The sequence below is a fragment of the Gadus chalcogrammus genome, chromosome 7, assembly GCF_026213295.1.
Source record: "Gadus chalcogrammus isolate NIFS_2021 chromosome 7, NIFS_Gcha_1.0, whole genome shotgun sequence".
Taxonomy (NCBI): Eukaryota; Metazoa; Chordata; class Actinopteri; order Gadiformes; family Gadidae; genus Gadus; species Gadus chalcogrammus.
This window is the reverse complement of record NC_079418.1, coordinates 33249665-33272712: the sequence shown is the minus strand read 5'-3', so window position 1 is coordinate 33272712 and position 23048 is coordinate 33249665. Positions and strand designations below refer to the sequence as shown.

The window sequence follows — 23048 nt, the reverse complement described above, 5'->3', positions numbered from 1 at the left end:
CAGTGGTCCTGATGGACTGGTCTGTTCAAAGACCAGTCCATCAGGACCACTGGTCTGTTCAAAGACCAGTCCATCAGGACCACTGGTCTGTCTCCGGAACAGACCAGTGGTCCTGATGTACTGGCCTGGTGCCTCCTCTCCTCTCCTGTGGACCGTGATTGGCTGAAGAGGCCTGGTGCCCCCTCTCCTCTCCTCTGGACCGTGATTGGCTGATAGGAGAGGCCTGGTGCCTCCTCTCCTCTCCTGTGGACCGTGATTGGCTGATAGGAGAGGGTCGCGTGTTGGAGGTCAGTTAAAGGTTGGGTATGGGATTTGCGAAACGCCAGCAGATTTTGAAAACACACAACTCAAATGGTCCTACCCCCTCTCCTTCAACGCTGACTCTGACTCCACCCATTCCAAGCAGACCCGTCGCCTGACCTGAGTCTTAAGGGGCGCACATGAAATGCATAGGGGGGCACAATTATTATTAGCCTACAGTGCGTATATTTCCTCTATTCGCGCAGCACATAATCATCACGTTAAACATAACCAACAGCAATATGACCCCGTAGCCTATAGCCATACGACATCACATCATTCCTCATCATTTAAAGCAATACATTACATAGAAGCAATGCTATGAATATATATCCATAAAACACTGGACTATACAACATATTAGGTGTAAAAGCAGTTAACAGAGGGATATGCATTGCCATTACACACACACACACACACACACACACACACACACACACACACACACACACACACACACACACACACACACACACACACACACACACACACACACACACACACACACACACACACACGGTAGCTTACTTTGAGTGGATTCAGCGCTGTCCTCCCTCCCTGTCCTCAGCGGGAGGCGGCGTTTCTCCGAGCTGAACCTCCTCATCAACATATCCTTCCACTCAGACGTAAACTTGTGAGTCAGGTCCTTTTCAAAAGCAAGCTGAATCAGCTGGGCCTTGCGTCTGTGCAGCATACCGCGCCAATGCTCTGAGAAGACGTTTTTCAGCGTGGAAAATGAGTTTTCACACATTGATGTGGAAGCTCCTAAAGTTAAGGCAAGGGTGTAGGCTGTGAGAACAGTCGGCATAGCCTGGAGTGCACAGTTGAATGTGCTATTGTCCATTTGCCGTCTTCAGGGGGAATCAGGGTGTCATTCATTTTCTTAACCAGGAACTCACGAGCCACAGTATGTTCAGATTCAGCCACATCAGTTCCAGCTAATAGCATGAGAGGGGTTACCTTTGATGGGTCTAGGAAATTAATTGACTGATTATTAGACTGTTGGTGGGCTTTTCAACCACTTACGAATATCCATGATGATGAACTAGAAATTAAAGTAAGCAGGGGCAATTCTAGGTTCTGACTTTTGGGGGGGCTCAACCCCAGGAAGCCACAGGTGTATATGAAGTATATAAAGTCCTGTCCTAGATTTTTTTATTCCATAACCTTTATTATATTAGTTACTATGCTGTTGTATGTCTAAGCCAAATGCTGGCAGTGTCAGCTAAATAAAGCAGTTCTGAATCACTAAAGTGATGAAAGGAAAAAATACTATTTGCATGAAGGAATAATCAATGGATGAGAACTGTAATAACAAATTGGAGGCATATTCAATTTACTTTGCGTAAGTTTCACTCAAAAATGACCATATTTCCCCCTTTTGTTTTTATTTACACAGTTACTGAAACACATTGGTACAACATGTACGAGATTAATAATATGAGAAACATACCACTATTTCAGGAGCAATAAACTACGTCTCACTTTCAGGGACCCATACATTTTTATAAAACTTCTGAAAATCTTGTTATGATGCAAAAAAAAAAGGGTGCTATTTTTCAGTTAAAACAAAACCGCTGGCATTATTTTATCAGCTGAGGGCGTTTTCATTGCCATAACAACGTGAGCTAATCAACAAGTACAATATGTTCTAGACTAGTGGCTCTCAATTATTTTCTGTCATTCCCACCCTAGGAGACAGATATTTTTTCGCGCCTTCCCTGAATTGAAATAGCCTACTATTGAGAACCTGCTAATATTTATTTATTTTGATTAATAAAATGAGCGGAGATAACATCTGCAACAACTTAAAACAATTTCCAAGTTCAGTTTATTAACTCAATTTGTAACATTTATACAAGACTGCTAACTCTGTGTGAATCTGAAAACAGAGAAACAAGAGCATATGATTCACTGGGGTTTGCATTTAATTAAAAATATTTTTAAACAGTAAACATTGGTCACTTGTCAGCTTAATCAGCTTATTCCCTTTCAAAAAAAATAATATATGTTCATCTTTCAAGCATGAATAAAGACACCAAGTCCCTCTGTCATGACTTTGTACGATCAAAATTATTGTACAACCTCTGACCCTTGGTATTATGTTTATTTACATCAAAATAAGTAACTTATTAAAATAACTAAATAAGACACAGTCCCGTCTGCCGCTCGCGCCCCACCCGACACCTTTTATAAGCTGAGGGCGTTTTCATGAGTCTCAAAGTATTAGAACATGTTGTACTTGTTGATTAGCTCACGTTGTTATGGCAATGAATACGCCCTCAGCTGATAAAATAATGCCAGTGTTTTTTTTCAACTGAAAATTAACCCCTTTTTGCTCCTTGCACCTTATCTATCATGCTACGCAGCATTACAAGCCTCTGCCGACTAAAACATGAAGCAATTCAAGAGGAGGCATAGATAGAATCGCCTTGTGGTCAGCTGTCATTTAATAGTCATCTGACAGATTATGTCAAGGTTTTAAAATGATTATTATTATTATTAGCTGGTCATGTTATAACACAGCTGGTAATCGTGGATTTTCTGATAAGGACTAGCAAGCCTTTTTGACAGACAAAACAGCAGAAACTATGTTAGGTGCGCTCGTGCTGCCTTTTTGGTTTTGTCAAACAGGAGACGCCCACCCACCAATCAGAGGTTAGAGATTCCTGCAGGAAGGTTGCGCTCGAGTTCACTAGCCCATTTGAGCCTGTTCATTAGTGTACAGCATCTATTCTCTCATTGCTTGTGTAAGAAAAAAGGTAGAATATTAGATTTGAGGACGAAATGATAGGGTGGGCTAAGGCAAGTTTACGGTGGGCTTGAGCCCACCCAAAAAAGGTCTAGCTTCGCCACTGAAAGTAAGCTAGCGAAGACTCATCCAGCTACACTTTTCAAAAATGCGCAGTAACTGTTAGGGGCTACATTGACGTAGGCCTACGTAGCAGATTTAATAGTCCGCCAAAGACGTTGACGTCGCTTTGCAACCGAAGACGCTGGGTTTGACAAGTTATCGGACTATTTGCGGAGTGTTACCAAAGACGCCATTAGAGGCAAAAAAGCCTTTTTTTACCTTGACAGCGGTCAATTATACTTGCCAATGGTGAATTATCCAATATAATTCACTGCCGGAAGTTGTGAAGGGCTCCATGCAAGTGAACGGAGCGTAAATAATATAAATAATATTATGAAATATATATATATTTTTTAGATCTGTGCCTCAAGTGGGGGGGGCACAAGCATTGTGGGGGGAAGGCCCGGCCCCCTATGGCCCGCCCCGCGACAGGCCTTATTCCAAGTACATGGACGCGCAATCATGCACGAGCGAACACAGATGCGCGAGAGCGAGCCATTAGCTAGTTAGCTAGCTCCAGTAGCTACCGCAGGATAACAACAAACAGAAGCTTGCTCTGGTTCTCGAGCTTTGAGTACGTGCACGAAGGGGTCGCACGCGGGGATCGGGAGCGGGGGAGGGGGAGGGGGAGTGCAGTACAACCGTTTGATTGACGTACTTACTGTCCAATGCCACTCGGTAGCTCTGGAAATCATTGGCTGGAGTTTTTCGAGCCCTGCCCGTTCCACAGATGATTGACTTGTTTAATTTTCATGTCAGTACTTCTAATTCAGTGGCTGTAAGTGGGTTATGATAAGGATTTCAAGTAATTTTGCAGAAATGGCCAAAAAAGAGAATTCCATACCCAACCTTTAATAAAGCGAGTTATGGTCTCATTAGCTTTGATGACGGAGGTCACATTATAAACGCTAACAAATCTGTCAATTTGAATACAAATAATATTTTCTTTATTAACACACTTCTTATTCTCTATGCCAGTTTATTTACTCATAGATCTTGTTCCATAATAAGACTTTAGAACATTATGATTGAGCGCTATAGAAAAGGTAATAATGCTGATGAAGCGTATTCATATGATCTGGAAAGAAACTTGTTTACTCTTCACTTCAAACATTTTACGCACACATTTAATTGCAAATAAATTATAATTATAATTATATAATATAAAATATTCAAGACCAAAATAGATACATTTCTTTCAATATCAAATATAACTTCCTTGTCTGAATCTCTTTTAAGCAATTATTGGATGAAAACAATAATATGGTTATTATGGTTATAAATAAATAAATATGGTTATAAATTAGACCACATAGATAAATCCTTGCGTTACATGCGTGAAGGGACATGGATTCAACATGACAGTGTTCTGCAGCCAATCCTGACCCATGATCCCGACGGAGGCGGTAGGAACGCCCCTCGTAGACGAAACACCCGTGTGACTAGGAAATGGAGAAGAACCTTCACGTCACCCGCCCGAGTGACAGCGTTTACCGCATTTTATGCACACGGAGTGGTGAAAAGAATGAGTCGAGACTTCTGATCACTTTCTCCAGAAACCCTGACTCTCTCTATTCAGTTGTTTTTATGATAACGAAGCGAGGCCAGTTAGGTCTCACGTTGAAGTCAACTTATCATACCCCACTCATTTTACACATTATTATTTGATTTGTAACAGTTCATTTAATTAATATTTACATGTTGCAGTAACCCTATTCTAAAATAAAATGAAACAATACTATAGTACTTGAGTCTGCAGACGGCCGAAATAATAAGTACTTTGTTATCATATTTTTATCAATTATCTGTATACTAATCAAAAGCACAGAAGGGCGGAAGTCAGGATCCAGTGACTCAAACGACGGGCTCGTGCCTGAGTGCCGAGCTTCTCACCAGACGCGCTAACTGTTCGGTTTGCCTGCGGAGCTAGCTGGGGAAGCTTCAGCGCTAGCTGACAGTATTTATAAAACCACACGCTGCCTGGGCGAAGGGCTACTGAGGGAACTTCTGTACTGTTAAGAGGTAAGGTGGTCCCCTGACAACAGCTCTTTGTTGTTGAGTTATGCATTAACCGAAGAGGCTTCACATCAGTTAGCAGCAGCTAGCTTCATTTGGGTTTCTGACACTTGAAAAAGGGCGAAGCATAGATGCTTCAGTACCCTTATCTTAATCTGAGGTGAACCTCTGGGGTAACGTGCTTCAGGACACTTAACTAGAACATCTCAATCTTGAGGTGAACATCTGGGATGACATGCTTCAGGTCCCTTATCTTAATCGGAGGTGAACCTCTGGTTACATGTTTAAGGAAATTGAATTTAAACATCTTAATCTCAGTTTAATTGAAACTCCCATCAAGTTATAGCAAAAGAGCAGTTTAATATATCAATGTTTAAATTACAATCAATCACGTTATTGTGTTTTTTAGTTATAACAATAATTGCTGAAATAGTAACGTTTAATAACTGTCAGCTTGTATGTGACCTGTGGCTATAGGGAGTCCGAGTTCAAGAGTTAAACGGGTATTATGGATTCCTCCTTAGTAAGTCTAATTATTTAGTTGATAAACTAACCAAAATTAGTTTATATTTCTGTATACATGGATTAGATCAGGATCATAATTCAGATGTGATGGCTGTCTTCGGTCACTGTGAGCTAAATGTAGACCTCTTGTTCTAGTCTGATGTCTTAGTCATCCAGTCATGAACAAGACAAACATCAACATGTTTACGTCTGCACTCCTCCCAGAATGCACTCCACTGCTTCTGTCTGTGAACAAGTATTTTGCTGGTACATTGTGCTGACATTAAGGTATATTTTTAGACGGTTTCCCTGGGTATTCTGTCGCTACAGCAGTTTGGTTCCGCCTCAACTGTTGTTTCAGTTTTTCCCAATCCCCCGATGGAACAAGCCTCATTATGATCCTGTTAATACTTGCAGAAGACAGAGTATACACAAGCTAGCCTATGTGCCCTATGTGTTGAACTTATTCTGATCATATGCATTTTCCGCTGAGCCCAGTGTTTCCCAACCTGGGGGTCATGACCTCTCTAGTTTGGATGCAGATGGAGTGGCAGGTGATACAAGCTCCATACATTGACTCCATGTTGTAAGGTTCAATCATGTGGCCTTATGGTTCATAGCCCGGAGCCATACCTCACCTACACTGTGACGTTTATATCCAGTGATCAATTTGATATAAACAGGCCAGAAGAGTGAGGGAACCACTGGTTTGTCCTCCAACCCAGCGTGTTTAAGTCCACCCCCTCAGCGCTCCCAGAGTGTTCTGGTGTCCCAGTGTGTGGGAGGCAGCAGTGTGGGAAGAACCCAGTGTTTCTGTTCTTCCCTGAAGCGCTAGAGCCTATCATGGGAAACTGTCATGTTCAGTTGGTTCTGTGACAGAACAACCTGCAGAAACCTGCACCGCAGTAGCGATAATAACAATCATTAATCTAACCCTTAACGTTGTCATGTTGAAACAACATCCATTTTCGTAATGTCATACTTCGCAGAGAGAAACCTGACTTTCATCTAATGTCACAAAGTGCTGATCTGATTTGTGATAAAAAAGGTGTTCTTCGAGTTGAGTCTCGCTGAAGGTGGTATTAGTGTTCTATCCCTGGCTGTAGTGTTATACTACCTAGACTAGTATTTAACGGTGAACGGTCTTTAGAAGGCGCCGGATGTGATCTACAGGAAGACAAACGAGGGGCACATTCTAGATCTTATGAAGCAACAATACACTGGCCTATCTACACCGTCACTGGCCCACCTACACCGTCACTGGCCCACTTACACCGTCACTGGCCCACCTACACCGTCACTGGCCCTTCTACACCGTCATGGCCTATCTACACCATCACTGGCCCACCTACACCGTCACTGGCCCACCTACACCGTCACTGGCCCTTCTACACCATCACTGGCCCACCTACACCGTCACTGGCCTATCTACACCGTCACTGGCCCATCTACACCGTCACTGGCCTATCTACACCGTCACTGGCCCACCTACACCGTCACTGGCCCTTCTACACCGTCACTGGCCCACCTACACCGTCACTGGCCCACCTACACCGTCACTGGCCCACCTACACCGTCACTGGCCCACCTACACCGTCACTGGCCCACCTACACCGTCACTGGCCCACCTACACCGTCACTGGCCCACCTACACCGTCACTGGCCCTTCTACACCGTCACTGGCCTATGAACACCGTCACTGGCCTATCTACACCGTCACTGGCCTATCTACACCGTCACTGGCCTATGAACACCGTCACTGGCCTATGAACACCGTCACTGGCCTATCTACACCGTCACTGGCCTATGAACAACGTCACTGGCCTATGAACACCGTCACTGGCCTATGAACACTGTCACTGGCCTATGAACACCGTCACTGGCCTATGAACACCGTCACTGGCCTATGAACACCGTCACTGGGCTATGAACACCGTCACTGGGCTATGAACACCGTCACTGGCCTTTGAACACCGTCACTGGCCTTTGAACACCGTCACTGGCCTTTGAACAGCGTCACTGGCCTATGAACACCGTCACTGGCCTATGAACACCGTCACTGGCCTATGAACACCGTCACTGGCCTTTGAACACCGTCACTGGCCTATGATTACTGTCACTGTACCTATCAAGTACTTTATCTTGGTGTTTGCAGTAAGGTTTTGTTGTCTTGGTGTGTACACTGAGGTCTTGGTGTGTACACTGAGGTCTTGGTGTCTTGGTGTGTACACTGAGGTCTTGGTGTCTTGGTGTGTACACTGAGGTCTTGGTGTGTACACTGAGGTCTTGGTGTCTTGGTGTGTACACTGAGGTCTTGGTGTGTACACTGAGGTCTTGGTGTGTACACTGAGGTCTTGGTGTGTACACTGAGGTCTTGGTGTGTACACTGAGGTCTTGGTGTGTACACTGAGGTCTTGGTGTCTTGGTGTGTACACTGAGGTCTTGGTGTACACTGAGGTCTTGGTGTGTACACTGAGGTCTTGGTGTGTACACTGAGGTCTTGGTGTGTACACTGAGGTCTTGGTGTGTACACTGAGGTCTTGGTGTGTACACTGAGGTCTTGGTGTGTACACTGAGGTCTTGTCGTCTCGGTCTCAGGATGGAGGCAGACGGTGGGCCTCCCTCTTCAGAAGCGCCTGACGACCGCTCCCAGCGAGGAAGCATCGCTTCGTCTGCAGCGCTGACCCGTGGTAGGCTGCTGCAAACCCACCCATCATCATTCCTTCAAAATAAAAGCCCCTTCATCTGCTACGTGATTGTGATCATTAAATATGAATCACATCCATCCATTTGAACTGCTTATGTATCACATTAAATGTAATAAAGCAAATGGCCTACAATCACGATGTGCATAATGCATCACTGCAGTCACTGAATCACGAGGTGGGAGATGAAATGGCCTCTTATTCCCCAGCATGGATTCATATTAGCATATTAGCATCGCTATGTTACACATTGATTTGATATTGGTTTGTTTGCTACATATTAGCCTCGCTATGTTACACATAATGATTTGATATTGGTTTGTTTGCTACATATTAGCCTCGCTATGTTACACATTGATTTGATATTGGTTTGTTTGCTACATATTAGCCTCGCTATGTTACACATTGATTTGATATTGGTTTGTTTGCTACATATTAGCATCGCTATGTTACACATTGATTTGATATTGGTTTGTTTGCTACATATTAGCCTCGCTATGTTACACATTGATTTGATATTGGTTTGTTTGCTACATATTAGCATCGCTATGTTACACATTGATTTGATATTGGTTTGTTTGCTACATATTAGCCTCGCTATGTTACACATAATGATTTGATATTGGTTTGTTTGCTACATATTAGCCTCGCTATGTTACACATTGATTTGATATTGGTTTGTTTGCTACATATTAGCCTCGCTATGTTACACATTGATTTGATATTGGTTTGTTTGCTACATATTAGCCTCGCTATGTTACACATAATGATTTGATATTGGTTTGTTTGCTACATATTAGCCTCGCTATGTTACACATTGATTTGATATTGGTTTGTTTGCTACATATTAGCCTCGCTATGTTACACATTGATTTGATATTGGTTTGTTTGCTACATATTAGCATCGCTATGTTACACATTGATTTGATATTGGTTTGTTTGCTACATATTAGCCTCGCTATGTTACACATTGATTTGATATTGGTTTGTTTGCTACATATTAGCATCGCTATGTTACACATTGATTTGATATTGGTTTGTTTGCTACATATTAGCCTCGCTATGTTACACATAATGATTTGATATTGGTTTGTTTGCTACATATTAGCCTCGCTATGTTACACATTGATTTGATATTGGTTTGTTTGCTACATATTAGCCTCGCTATGTTACACATTGATTTGATATTGGTTTGTTTGCTACATATTAGCATCGCTATGTTACACATAGCTTGGTTTGTTTGTTCGCTACAGAGTATCACATAAGCACCTTTATGCCAAACAATCATTAGCTGTCTTTGTTCCGATGTCGTCATGGGGACAGCCTGGTTGTCATGGTGATGATGGTGTCCCCGTGTTGTCCTCCCAGCTCAGGATGTGGTGATCTACCTGGTGGGGGACTTTGCCCCCGTCCCGCTGACGGTGGAGGGGCTGGGCGTGGTCAGCGTCCAGGAGCTCGCCCGCGACGTGCGGCAGGCGCTACGAATCCCTGAGGCCAACCAGGACGCCTTCGCCCTCTGGCTCTGCTCCCCCCTGCTCGGTAGGGTTAACCTTAACTAGGGTTAACTATAACGTACCGCTGGGTAGGGTTAACCTTAACTAGGGTTAACTATAACGTACCGCTGGGTAGGGTTAACCTTAACTAGGGTTAACTATAACGTACCGCTGGGTAGGGTTAACCTTAACTAGGGTTAACCTTAACTATAACGTACCGCTGGGTAGGGTTAACCTTAACTAGGGTTAACCTTAACTATAACGTACCGCTGGGTAGGGTTAACCTTAACTAGGGTTAACCTTAACTATAACGTACCGCTGGGTAGGGTTAACCTTAACTAGGGTTAACTATAACGTACCGCTGGGTAGGGTTAACCTTAACTAGGGTTAACCTTAACTATAACGTACCGCTGGGTAGGGTTAACCTTAACTAGGGTTAACTATAACGTACCGCTGGGTAGGGTTAACCTTAACTAGGGTTAACTATAACGTACCGCTGGGTAGGGTTAACCTTAACTAGGGTTAACCTTAACTATAACGTACCGCTGGGTAGGGTTAACCTTAACTAGGGTTAACCTTAACTATAACGTACCGCTGGGTAGGGTTAACCTTAACTAGGGTTAACCTTAACTAGGGTTAACTATAACGTACCGCTGGGTAGGGTTAACCTTAACTAGGGTTAACCTTAACTATAACGTACCGCTGGGTAGGGTTAACCTTAACTAGGGTTAACCTTAACTAGGGTTAACTATAACGTACCGCTGGGTAGGGTTAACCTTAACTAGGGTTAACCTTAACTATAACGTACCGCTGGGTAGGGTTAACCTTAACTAGGGTTAACCTTAACTATAACGTACCGCTGGGTAGGGTTAACCTTAACTAGGGTTAACCTTAACTATAATGTACCGCTGGGTAGGGTTAACCTTAACTAGGGTTAACTATAACGTACCGCTGGGTAGGGTTAACCTTAACTAGGGTTAACTATAACGTACCGCTGGGTAGGGTTAACCTTAACTAGGGTTAACCTTAACTATAACGTACCGCTGGGTAGGGTTAACCTTAACTAGGGTTAACCTTAACTATAACGTACCGCTGGGTAGGGTTAACCTTAACTAGGGTTAATCTTAACTATAACGTACCGCTGGGTAGGGTTAACCTTAACTATAACGTACCGCTGGGTAGGGTTAACCTTAACTAGGGTTAACCTTAACTATAACGTACCGCTGGGTAGGGTTAACCTTAACTAGGGTTAACCTTAACTATAACGTACCGCTGGGTAGGGTTAACCTTAACTAGGGTTAACCTTAACTATAGGTAGGTTAACCCTACCTCCTCCCCCTCCTCCTCCCCCCCCCCTCAGAGCTGCAGCTGAAGCCCCGCCACCAGCCCTACAAGCTGTGCCGGCAGTGGCAGGACCTCCTCTACCGCTTCACCGAGGCTTCTGCTGAGGACATCTCCCAAGGTCAGCATGAGGGGACCCCGACACAGCCCCCAGAGCAGGGGACCCCGACACAGCCCCCAGAGCAGGGGACCCCGACACAGCCCCCAGAGCAGGGGACCCCGACACAGCCCCCAGAGCAGGGGACCCCGACACAGCCCCCAGGGGACCCCAACACCCCTCAGAGCAGGGGACCCCAACACAGCCCCCAGGGGACCCTAACACAGCCCCCAGGGGACCCCGACACAGCCCCCAGAGCAGGGGACCCCGACACAGCCCCCAGAGCAGGGGACCCCGACACAGCCCCCAGAGCAGGGGACCCCGACACAGCCCCCAGAGCAGGGGACCCCGACACAGCCCCCAGAGCAGGGGACCCCGACACAGCCCCCAGAGCAGGGGACCCCGACACAGCCCCCAGAGCAGGGGACCCCGACACAGCCCCCAGAGCAGGGGACCCCGACACAGCCCCCAGAGCAGGGGACCCCGACACACCCCCAGGGGACCCCAACACCCCTCAGAGCAGGGGACCCCAACACACCCCCAGGGGACCCCAACACCCCTCAGAGCAGGGGACCCCAACACAGCCCCCAGGGGACCCCAACACAGCCCCCAGGGGACCCCAACACAGCCCAGAGCAGGGGACCCCAACACAGCCCCCAGGGCAGGGGACCCCAACACACCCCCAGGGGACCCCAACACCCCTCAGAGCAGGGGACCCCAACACGGCCCCCAGGGGACCCTAACACAGCCCCCAGGGGACCCCAACACAGCCCAGAGCAGGGGACCCCAACACAGCCCCCAGGGGACCCTAACACAGCCCAGAACAGGGGACCCTAACACAGCCCAGAACAGGGGACCCACACACAGCCCCCAGTGGACCCACACACAGCCCCCAGGGGACCCCAACACCCCCAGAGCAGGGGACCCCAACACCCCCAGAGCAGGGGACCCTAACCCCCCCCCAGAGCAGGGGACCCTAACCCCCCCCCAGAGAAGGGAACCCTAACCCCCACCCAGAGCAGGCAACCCTGACCCCCCAGAGCAGGGACCCCGCCCCCCCCCCCCCCCCCCCCAGAGCACGGGACCCTACCTCCCAGAGCTGACCAGAGTTCAAAGGACATCCTGAGCAGCGGGTCTTTACTGGTCTTCTGTCTGACTGATACTGATCCGCTCTCTCATTCCTGAGGAGCGGGTCTTTACTGGTCTTCTGTCTGACTGATACTGATCCGCTCTCTCATTCCTGAGCAGCGGGTCTTTACTGGTCTTCTGTCTGACTGATAATGATCCGCTCTCATTCCTGAGGAGCGGGTCTTTACTGGTCTTCTGTCTGACTGATACTGATCCGCTCTCTCATTCCTGAGCAGCGGGTCTTTACTGGTCTTCTGTCTGACTGATAATGATCCGCTCTCTCATTCCTGAGCAGCGGGTCTTTACTGGTCTTCTGTCTGACTGATAATGATCCGCTCTCTCATTCCTGAGCAGCGGGTCTTTACTGGTCTTCTGTCTGACTGATACTGATCCGCTCTCTCATTCCTGAGCAGCGGGTCTTTACTGGTCTTCTGTCTGACTGATACTGATCCGCTCTCTCCCTTGGTCCCAGACGAGCCCTGTCTGCAGTATCGGCGGAACGTGTTTTATCCAAAGTCTAAAGAGCTCCTGGTACGTGATGTGAATGTATACAATGTATGTAATGTATATAATATATATAATATATGCACAGTGTGATTCTGATCAGGAAGTCCTGGTGTCATGAAGTCTCATCACCACAACTTAAACCACGTAGTGCGAGGCTGCACAGCTACCGGCCTGACCTTTGACCTCCTGGGGCAGGTGGAGGACCAGGGGGTGCTGAGGCTGCTGTACGAGGAGGCCCGGGGCAACATCCTGTCGGACCGCTACCCCTGTGACCCCGACCACTGGACGGGGCTGGGGGCGCTGGCTCTGGCCCTGGACGAGGGCCCCCACCTCGACACCCAGACGCTGGCCGCCGTCCTCAAGTAGGGGGACCTCATTATCCTCTGGAACATCTGTCCTGGTCGTTAGCAGGACTCAGTCATTATCCTCTGGAACATCTGTCCTGGTCGTTAGCAGGACTCATTATCCTCTGGAACATCTGTCCTGGTCGTTAGCAGGACTCATTATCCTCTGGAACATCTGTCCTGGTCGTTAGGACTCATTATCCTCTGGAACATCTGTCCTGGTCGTTAGGACTCATTATCCTCTGGAACATCTGTCCTGGTCGTTAGCAGGACTCAGTCATTATCCTCTGGAACATCTGTCCTGGTCGTTAGCAGGACTCAGTCATTATCCTCTGGAACATCTGTCCTGGTCGTTAGCAGGACTCATTATCCTCTGGAACATCTGTCCTGGTCGTTAGCAGGACTCAGTCATTATCCTCTGGAACATCTGTCCTGGTCGTTAGCAGGACTCATTATCCTCTGGAACATCTGTCCTGGTCGTTAGCAGGACTCATTATCCTCTGGAACATCTGTCCTGGTCGTTAGGACTCATTATCCTCTGGAACATCTGTCCTGGTCGTTAGCAGGACTCATTATCCTCTGGAACATCTGTCCTGGTCGTTAGCAGGACTCATTATCCTCTGGAACATCTGTCCTGGTCGTTAGCAGGACTCATTATCCTCTGGAACATCTGTCCTGGTCGTTAGGACTCATTATCCTCTGGAACATCTGTCCTGGTCGTTAGGACTCATTATCCTCTGGAACATCTGTCCTGGTCGTTAGGACTCATTATCCTCTGGAACATCTGTCCTGGTCGTTAGCAGGACTGATTATCCTCTGGAACATCTGTCCTGTTAATGAGCAGGACTCATTATCCTCTGGAACATCTGTCCTGGTCGTTAGGATTCATTAACCTCTGTAACATCTGCCCTGGTCGTTAGCAGGACTCATTATCCTCTGGAACATCTGTCTTAGCCGATACGCCGATACCTATTTTCTTGAGGCGTTTTTTTTTTTTTTTTTTTTTTTTTTTTTTTTTAAAGGAATATTTATTGAACTTCAATATAAAAAACAATATTTAACAAATAGTAAAAACAGGTGAAGTAGAACAAGTAAGAACAAGTAGATGTAGAATATTTAACAAATATTAAAAACAGCTGAGGTAGAACAAGAAGAAAAAAAATAAAATAAAAATCTGTGAAAATCAGCCGCGTATCGGCCGATACCGATACACGTAAAAAACGCGAATATCGGCCGATAATATCGGCCGACCGATATATCGGTCGATCCCTAGTTGTTACCCCCCTGGCAGTAGTGCAGTGTTGTTACCCCCCTAGCAGTAGTGCAGTGTTGTTACCCCCCCCCCCTGGCAGTAGTGTTGTTACCCCCCTGGCAGTAGTGGTGTTACCCCCCCTGGCAGTAGTGCAGTGTTGTTACCCCCCCCCCCTGGCAGTAGTGTTGTTACCCCCCTGGCAGTAGTTTTGTTACCCCCCTGGCAGTAGTGCAGTGTTGTTACCCCCCTAGCAGTAGTGCAGTGTTGTTACCCCCCCCTGGCAGTAGTGCAGTGTTGTTACCCCCCCCTGGCAGTAGTGCAGTGTTGTTACCCCCCCCCCCCTGGGAGTAGTGTTGTTACCCCCCTGGCAGTAGTGCAGTGTTGTTACCCCCCCCTGGCAGTAGTACAGTGTTGTTACCCCCCCCTGGCAGTAGTGCAGTGTTGTTACCCCCCCTGGCAGAAGTGTTGTTACCCCCCCTGGCAGTAGTGTTGTTACCCCCCTGGCAGTAGTGTTGTTACCCCCCTGGCAGTAGTGTTGTTACCCCCCTGGCAGTAGTGCAGTGTTGTTACCCCCCCTGGCAGTAGTGCAGTGTTGTTACCCCCCCTGGCAGTAGTGCAGTGTTGTTACCCCCCCTGGCAGTAGTGCAGTGTTGTTACCCCCCCCTGGCAGTAGTGCAGTGTTGTTACCCCCCCCCTGGCAGAAGTGTTGTTACCCCCCTGGCAGTAGTGCAGTGTTGTTACCCCCCTGGCAGTAGTGCAGTGTTGTTACCCCCCCCTGGCAGTAGTGCAGTGTTGTTACCCCCCCTGGCAGTAGTGTTGTTACCCCCCCTGGCAGTAGTGTTGTTACCCCCCTGGCAGTAGTGTTGTTACCCCCCTGGCAGTAGTGTTGTTACCCCCCTGGCAGTAGTGCAGTGTTGTTACCCCCCTGGCAGTCGTGCAGTGTTGTTACCCCCCCCCTGGCAGTAGTGCAGTGTTGTTACCCCCCCCCCCTGGCAGTAGTGCAGTGTTGTTACCCCCCCCCCCCCTGGCAGTAGTGCAGTGTTGTTACCCCCCCCCCCCTGGCAGTAGTGCAGTGTTGTTACCCCCCCTGGCAGTAGTGCAGTGTTGTTACCCCCCCTGGCAGTAGTGCAGTGTTGTTACCCCCCCCCCTGGCAGTAGTGCAGTGTTGTTACCCCCCTGGCAGTAGTGCAGTGTTGTTACCCCCCTGGCAGTAGTGCAGTGTTGTTACCCCCCTGCCTGGGGCAGTCTCCTGCGTTGTATCCAGTCTGTTTGGTCTGACCTGATGTCCACCGCGGCGTCTCCCCCCAGAGAGAAGAAGCTGGTCTCCTTCCTGCCGGCCTCGGTGGCGTTCGGCGCCGGGGGCCTGCTCTCCACGCTGAGGGGGCGGGGCCGGCGGCAGGCCGCTCTGGAACACAAGCTGCTGGACGAGTACGGCAAGACCTGCTCCGGGGCCTCGGACGGCCCCAGCCTCCTGCACCAGTACCTGCTCACCTGCCACGCCCTGCCCTACTACGGGTAGGACCGCTAGTTAGTACTAGTTAGTACCTGGGCACCTGCCACGCCCTGCCCTACTACGGGTAGGACCACTAGTTAGTACTAGTTAGTACCTGGGCACCTGCCACGCCCTGCCCTACTACGGGTAGGACCGCTAGTTGGTACTAGTTAGTACCTGGGCACCTGCCACGCCCTGCCCTACTACGGGTAGGACCGCTAGTTAGTACCTGGGCAGCTGCCACGCCCTGCCCTACTACGGGTAGGACCGCTAGTTGGTACTAGTTAGTACCTGGGCACCTGCCGCGCCCTGCCCTACTACGGGTAGGACCGCTAGTTAGTACTAGTTAGTACCTGGGCACCTGCCACGCCCTGCCCTACTACGGGTAGGACCGCTAGTTAGTACTAGTTAGTACCTGGGCACCTGCCACGCCCTGCCCTACTACGCGTAGTACCGCTAGTTAGTACTAGTTAGTACCTGGGCACCTGCCACGTCCTGCCCTACTACGGGTAGGACCGCTAGTTAGTACTAGTTAGTACCTGGGCACCTGCCACGCCCTGCCCTACTACGGGTAGGACCGCTAGTTAGTACCTGGGCACCTGCCCTGCCCTACTACAGGTAGGACCGCTAGTTAGTACTAGTTAGTACCTGGGCACCTGCCACGCCCTGCCCTACTACGGATAGGACCGCTAGTTAGTACTAGCTAGTACCTGGGCACATGCCACGCCCTGCCCTACTACGGGTAGGACTGCTAGTTAGCACTAGCTAGTACCTGGGCACCTGCCACGCCCTGCCCTACTACGGGTAGGACCGCTAGTTAGCACTAGTTAGTACCTGGGCACCTGCCACGCCCTGCCCTACTACGGGTAGAGCCGCTAGTTAGTACTAGTTAGTACCTCCAGTGTAACCATGCGTGTTGTGCCCCAGGTCGGCCTTCTTCTCCGGGGAGATCGACCGGCCGGCGCAGGGCCTGCTCCAGAGGGGCCGGCGGAAGGCGGTCAGCGTGGGGATCAGCCTGGACGGGGTGTACGTCATGGACGTCAAGGAGAAGGTGAGCCGCCGCCGCCGCCGCCGCCGGCTAGTAGCATGATGCTAACCCGGGGGGGATTGAGCCTCCGCTGAGTCCGTGTGTCCCCCTGAGTCCGTGTGTCCCCCTGAGTCCGTGTGTCCCTCTGAGTCCCTCTGTCCCCCTGAGTCCCTCTGTCCCCCTGAGTCTCCCTTTCCCTCTGAGTCTCCCTGTCCCTCTGAGTCCCTCTGTCCCTCTGAGTCCCCCTGTCCAGTTGAGTCCGTGTGTCCCTCTGAGTCCCCCTGTCCAGTTGAGTCCGTGTGTCCCTCTGAGTCCCTCTGTCCCGCTGAGTCCGTGTGTCCCCCTGAGTCCGTGTGTCCCCCTGAGTCCGTGTGTCCCCCTGAGTCCGTGTGTCCCCCTGAGTCCGTGTGTCCCCCTGAGTCCGTGTGTCCCCCTGAGTCCGTGTGTCCCCCTGAGTCCCTCTGTCCCGCTGAGGCCATCTGTCCCGCTGAGGCCATCTGTCCCGCTGAGTCCGTGTGTCCCGCTGAGTCCGTGTGTCCCCCTGAGTCCGTGTGTCCCTCTGAGTCCGTGTGTCCCTCTGAGTCCCCCTGTCCAGTTGAGTCCGTGTGTCCCTCTGAGTCCCCCTGTCCAGTTGAGTCCGTGTGTCCCTCTGAGTCCCCCTGTCCAGTTGAGTCCGTGTGTCCCTCTGAGTCCCTCTGTCCCGCTGAGTCCCTCTGTCCCGCTGAGTCCGTGTGTCCCCCTGAGTCCCTGTGTCCCCCTGAGTCCGTGTGTCCCCCTGAGTCCCTCTGTCCCGCTGAGTCCCTCTGTCCCTCTGAGTCCCTCTGTCCCGCTGAGGCCATCTGTCCCGCTGAGGCCATCTGTCCCTCTGAGTCCGTGTGTCCCGCTGAGGCCATCTGTCCCTCTGAGTCCGTGTGTCCCGCTGAGTCCCCCTGTCCCGCTGAGTGCCTCTGTCCCTCTGAGTCCCTTTGTCCCTCTGAGTCTGTGTGTCCCACTGAGTCCCTCTGAGTCTGTGTGTCCCCCTGAGTCTGTGTGTCCCCCTGAGTCCCTCTGAGTCCCCCTGTCCCTCTGAGTCCCCCTGTCCCTCTGAGGCCATCTGTCCCTCTGAGTCCGTGTGTCCCTCTGAGTCCGTGTGTCCCCCTGAGTCCCTCTGTCCCCCTGAGTCCGTGTGTCCCCCTGAGTCCGTGTGTCCCTCTGAGTCCCTCTGTCCCGCTGAGTCCCTCTGTCCCTCTGAGTCCCTCTGTCCCGCTCCCTGCAGCACGTTCTCCTGGGGCTGCTGTTCAGCCAGCTGTCCTGGGACCACAGCTACCCCGAGGAGGAGGGCGACTCCCACGTCCTGTGGCTGGAGTTCGACGGAGAGGAGGACGGGACCGCAGTGAACAAGCTGCTGAAGATCTACTCCAAACAGGTACCGCTAGTCTACTGTTAACGGGGCCATGGCATAACATCTCACTCTATCAGGTGTTCCCCTAGCCTGCCTATGGTCCCCAAGTGGCTAAAACTTGCGTTCGGTGTAAAACGAGCACTAGCTGTTCTGCTCGCCTTCGAAAGAAACGGAGGTTCGAGCGCGCTGATTTGGAATGTGGTCTACTATGTCGTCACACTGCAGTAAGCTCCTCCCCTTACTCTGCCTGTCCCGCCCAGAGTCTGGCCCGCCAATGAGACACGACCGTGCGAGCGCCACATGTGTGTGTGTGTGTGTGAATACACGCACTGTAACGCAAGTGTTTCTTGTCGGTTCTTTGACGTCTCTTGTATTTCCACAATGAGACTGTAGTGGGCGTTATCTCAGCCATGGTTGAGAAGGAATTGGGGGAAAGGAACTTTGGCTTTGACTCCCTGAAGTACATGAACTGCTGCCAGCAGCAGGCAGCCGGCAGCAGGCAGCCGGCAGCAGGCAGCAGGCAGCAGGCAGCCGGCAGCAGGCAGCCGGCAGCAGGCAGCCGGCAGCAGGCAGCCGGCAGCAGGCAGCGTGCGGTTCAGTCTACTTCAGATTGATGTGAAAGTGGAAGAACCAGAGACGTCGCAGAACCCAACGCAGTCGTTTGTGATTCATAATATCGTCTGGAGGCGCACACAGCTTTTGGCCGTGATAATATGTATTATATGATATAAATATCTATGTATTATATGATATTATTTAGATATAGAGCTCCAGGACTGTAACGCAAGTGTTGTACACTTCCTTGTTATTTGGATAACCGTTCTGCTTTTGGTGTTATGGCGCATAACACGTTGGACTCTCGTCTCTGGTATTTCTACAACGAGACTCGTATTGGGGGTTATCTCGGCCATGGTTGAGAATGAATTGGGGTAAAGGAACTTTGGCCGTGATAATATATATTATATGATATAGATATCTATGTAGGCTATATGATATTATTTAGATATAGAGCTCCAGGACTCCGGTGTGTTCTAGAATAATTACAGTAATAAGAACACTGCTAAAGGCTGTGTGTGCCTTGCCATTGCGATACATCCACTGTAAACAGAGCGCATGGTACCGTGGCTGCAAGCTGCTCAGGGCCACACCCCCACCCTCCTCCTTGACCCGCCTCGCTCCTCCTCATTTGCATTATAGCTACAGACACCAAAACAGCGCATTTGGGGGAAGCTCAATGTGCGACTGGCTCGGAGTGGCTGTAACTCTGCACCACGGCTGAATTTCGGGACGGTCTTTGAATACTGTGTTGGTGGCCCACTAATACCTATATTAAAGAATACATAAAATAGCATGTCATGGCACCTTTAACAAGTAGTTAATCGACTGTAAACAAGTAGTTAGTCTCCTGTAAACAAGTAGTTAGTCTACTGTAAACAAGTGGAGTTAGTCTACTGTAAACAAGTAGTTAGTCTACTGTAAACAAGTAGAGTTAGTCTACTGTAAACAAGTAGTTAGTCTACTGTAAACAAGGAGTTAGTCTACTGTAAACAAGTAGAGTTAGTCTACTGTAAACAAGTAGAGTTAGTCTACTGTAAACAAGTAGTTAGTCTACTGTAAACAAGTAGAGTTAGTCTAGACTCTACTGTAACCAAGTAGTTAGTCTACTGTAAACTAGGGGTGTAACGGTACACAAAAATCTCGGTTCGGTACGTACCTCGGTTTTGAGGTCACGGTTCGGTTCATTTTCGGTACAGTAAGAAATCAAAATGCTAAATAATATAAATGTGCTTCATAACATGTGCTTTAAGTTGTTCATAACACACTTTTGTGCTTTTTACAATAGGAACATTAGACAATACAAAAATAGAATTCTGCTCAAAAATATAAAGATTCTGAAATGTAGAAATAAAAATAAATGACATTGGCTCAGACTGTTTTTAAAAAATATATATTATCTAATGTGCAACAATAAACAATTGCAACACTAAACAGTTTCAATTTGTTGCTCAGATTAAATAACATGAATAAGGCTCAGATTGTTTCTTTAAAAACAAATCTTTTGTCAATCTAATGTGCAACAATGAACAATTGCAACACTAAACAGTTTCAAGTTGTTGATCAGATAAATTTTTACTCCCCCCCCCCCCCCCCCCCCCCCCCCAATCTTTAGCCCTGATGACTTTCACTCAATCTATCTTTTTTGCCAGAAAAATCTCCTTATTCACATTATCTGCAGGATAATAATTTTGAGTGTACATATGATGTACATGTTACTCCCGTATACCACAATGCAATGCGGTCGTGTTTTTCCGGAGGAGAAGAAGAAGCTGAATAACCGCGAAAACGAATATATTTAATGATGGAGTCTCCGGCTTTCGTTTAAAAATGTCAACAATTTATTTGGGATTTAACATAGAATATTTAACATTCAAAATTAATACAACCTCCAGTTTTCCTCGTGAGTGCCCGGTTTGTTTACATGACGTGGGCGCATCTGTCTGCGTCACACAAATACCCGGCGCATTTACTGACGCAAATGACGTTTAGAAATGTTCAGCGTAGTGTCCGAATTCTCGTTTGTTCGTTCCCTAAATAGTGCACTATATCATTAACACTATATAGGGATTAGTGAGTGAGTGAATAGGGAACGATAGCACAGCTACGATGCTACGATGCACAGCTACGATGTGCGCAACTGTGCATGTGCGGCCGCAACATGTTCCACACATGCGGTCCTCTACTTAATATGTCCGTATTGAAACTCGTTCGGTACGCCTCCGCAACGAACCGAGCACCCCGTACCGAAACGGTTCAATACAAATACAGGTACCGTTACACCCCTACTGTAAACAAGTAGTTAGTCTACTGTAACCAAGTAGAGTTAGTCTACTGTAATCAAGTAGAGTTAGTCTACTGTAAACAGGTACAGCTACAGTAGTGTTCCGGTCCTGCTGAGAGCGCTTTGGAGTGGTGGGAGTAGTTCGGCTGGGTGGGCGTGGTTCGGCTGGGTGGGTGTGGTTCGGCTGGGTGGGTGTGGTTCGGCTGGGTGGGCGTGGTTCGGCTGGATGGGTGTGGTTCGGCTGGGTTGGCGTGTTTCGGCTGGGTGGGTGTGGTTCTGACCGGGTGGGTGTGGTTTACTAAATTGTAGTTTAATGTTTTTACATAAAACTACACCTGCCATTTCTGACCTCTGACCCCTGACCCCGGTGACCCCAGGCCGAGCTGATGAGCGGCCTCATCGAGTTCTGTGTGGAGCTGAGCTCGCCGTCCGGGGGCGTGGCCTCAGCGGCGCCGCAGGACGGGGCGGGCGGCGAGGAGGCGGCCCCCCGGCCGGAGGAGGAGGAGCCGGGGAAGGGGCGTGGCGGAAGGCGGGGCCGGCTGAGCAGGCAGGACAGCGTGGTGTGCAGCCGTGTGCAGAACCTCAGCACCATCAGCTACGTGGACACCGGTAAGAGGGGGGGGGGCACCACCAGCTACGTGGACACCGGTAAGAGGGGGGGGGGCACCATCAGCTACGTGGACACCGGTAAGAGGGGGGGGGGGCACCACCAGGCACTGGTCAGGTCAGGAGGGGGGGGGTACTGGTCAGGTCAGGAGGGGGGGGCACTGGTCAGGAGGGGGGGGGGATATCTTCCTTTGTTCTCCTCCTTCCGCCTTTCCTTCATTTCTGGTTCCCCCCCCCCCCCCTCACTCAGCCTACTGGACCGACCACAATCAAACCAGAACCTCCCTGTCTCCCCCCCCCCCCCCCCCCCCCTCTCCCCCTCTCCCACCCCCTGTCTCCCCCCTCTCCCCCCTGTCTCCCCCCTCTCAGGTAAGGAGATCAAGCGTCTGAAGCCACGCCGCGCCGCCTCCTTCTTCTCCCGTCAGAACACGGCCCCCGCCTACGCCACCGTGCAGGTGGGGGATGGCCTGGAGCAGGGCTAGACCCCCCAGGGCTAGACCCCCCCAGGGCTAGACCCCCCAGGGCCCCACAGACCAAACCTGTACATTATAAACACTGAAGAGAACCAAGAGGACCAGACCCCACGGCCCCCAGGGGCCCCCCACGGCCCCCAGGGGCCCCCCAGGGCCAGCAGGGAGACCGAGGGGGGCTCCCATCTGGAAGGGGTGGGTGGGAATGGGAATAGATGGGGAGGGGTGGAGTGGGAATGGGAATAGATGGGGAGGGGTGGGGTGGGAATGGGAATAGATGGGGAGGGGTGGGGTGGGAATGGGGAGGGGAGGAATGCTGCATCGTAGGACACTCATGTATATTTGGATTCTTTTAATGTGATGTAAGGAGTCAGAGGGGGGGTATCAGAGAGGTGGTATCAGAGGGGGGGTATCAGAGGGGGGGTATCAGAGAGGTGGTATCAGAGGGGGGGTATCAGAGGGGGGGTATCAGAGAGGTGGTATCAGAGGGGGGGTATCAGATGTTATCTGTCAGAGGGAGGGTTTCAGAGGGAGGGTTTCAGAGGGGGGGTATCAGAGGGGGGGTATCAGATGTTATCTGTCAGAGGGGGGGTATCAGAGGGGGGGTATCAGAGAGGTGGTATCAGAGGGGGGGTATCAGATGTTATCTGTCAGAGGGAGGGTTTCAGAGGGGGGGTATCAGAGGGGGGTAT

General features: G+C 49.7%; 1 protein-coding gene across 1 annotated transcript; it reads left to right on the top strand.

Moving 5' to 3' along the window:
* Window positions 1–5009: 5009 nt before the first annotated feature.
* Window positions 5010–22518, top strand: frmd8 (FERM domain containing 8). Its single transcript, XM_056594454.1, has 11 exons — window positions 5010–5176; window positions 8273–8364; window positions 9748–9918; window positions 11233–11334; window positions 12911–12969; window positions 13141–13307; window positions 15850–16056; window positions 16961–17084; window positions 18316–18465; window positions 21658–21889; window positions 22256–22518. Exons 2-11 carry the CDS (start codon window positions 8274–8276, stop codon window positions 22366–22368), a joined length of 1416 nt encoding a protein of 471 aa, XP_056450429.1. The 5' UTR covers window positions 5010–5176; window position 8273; the 3' UTR covers window positions 22369–22518.
* The last annotated feature ends 530 nt before the right edge of the window (window positions 22519–23048 follow it).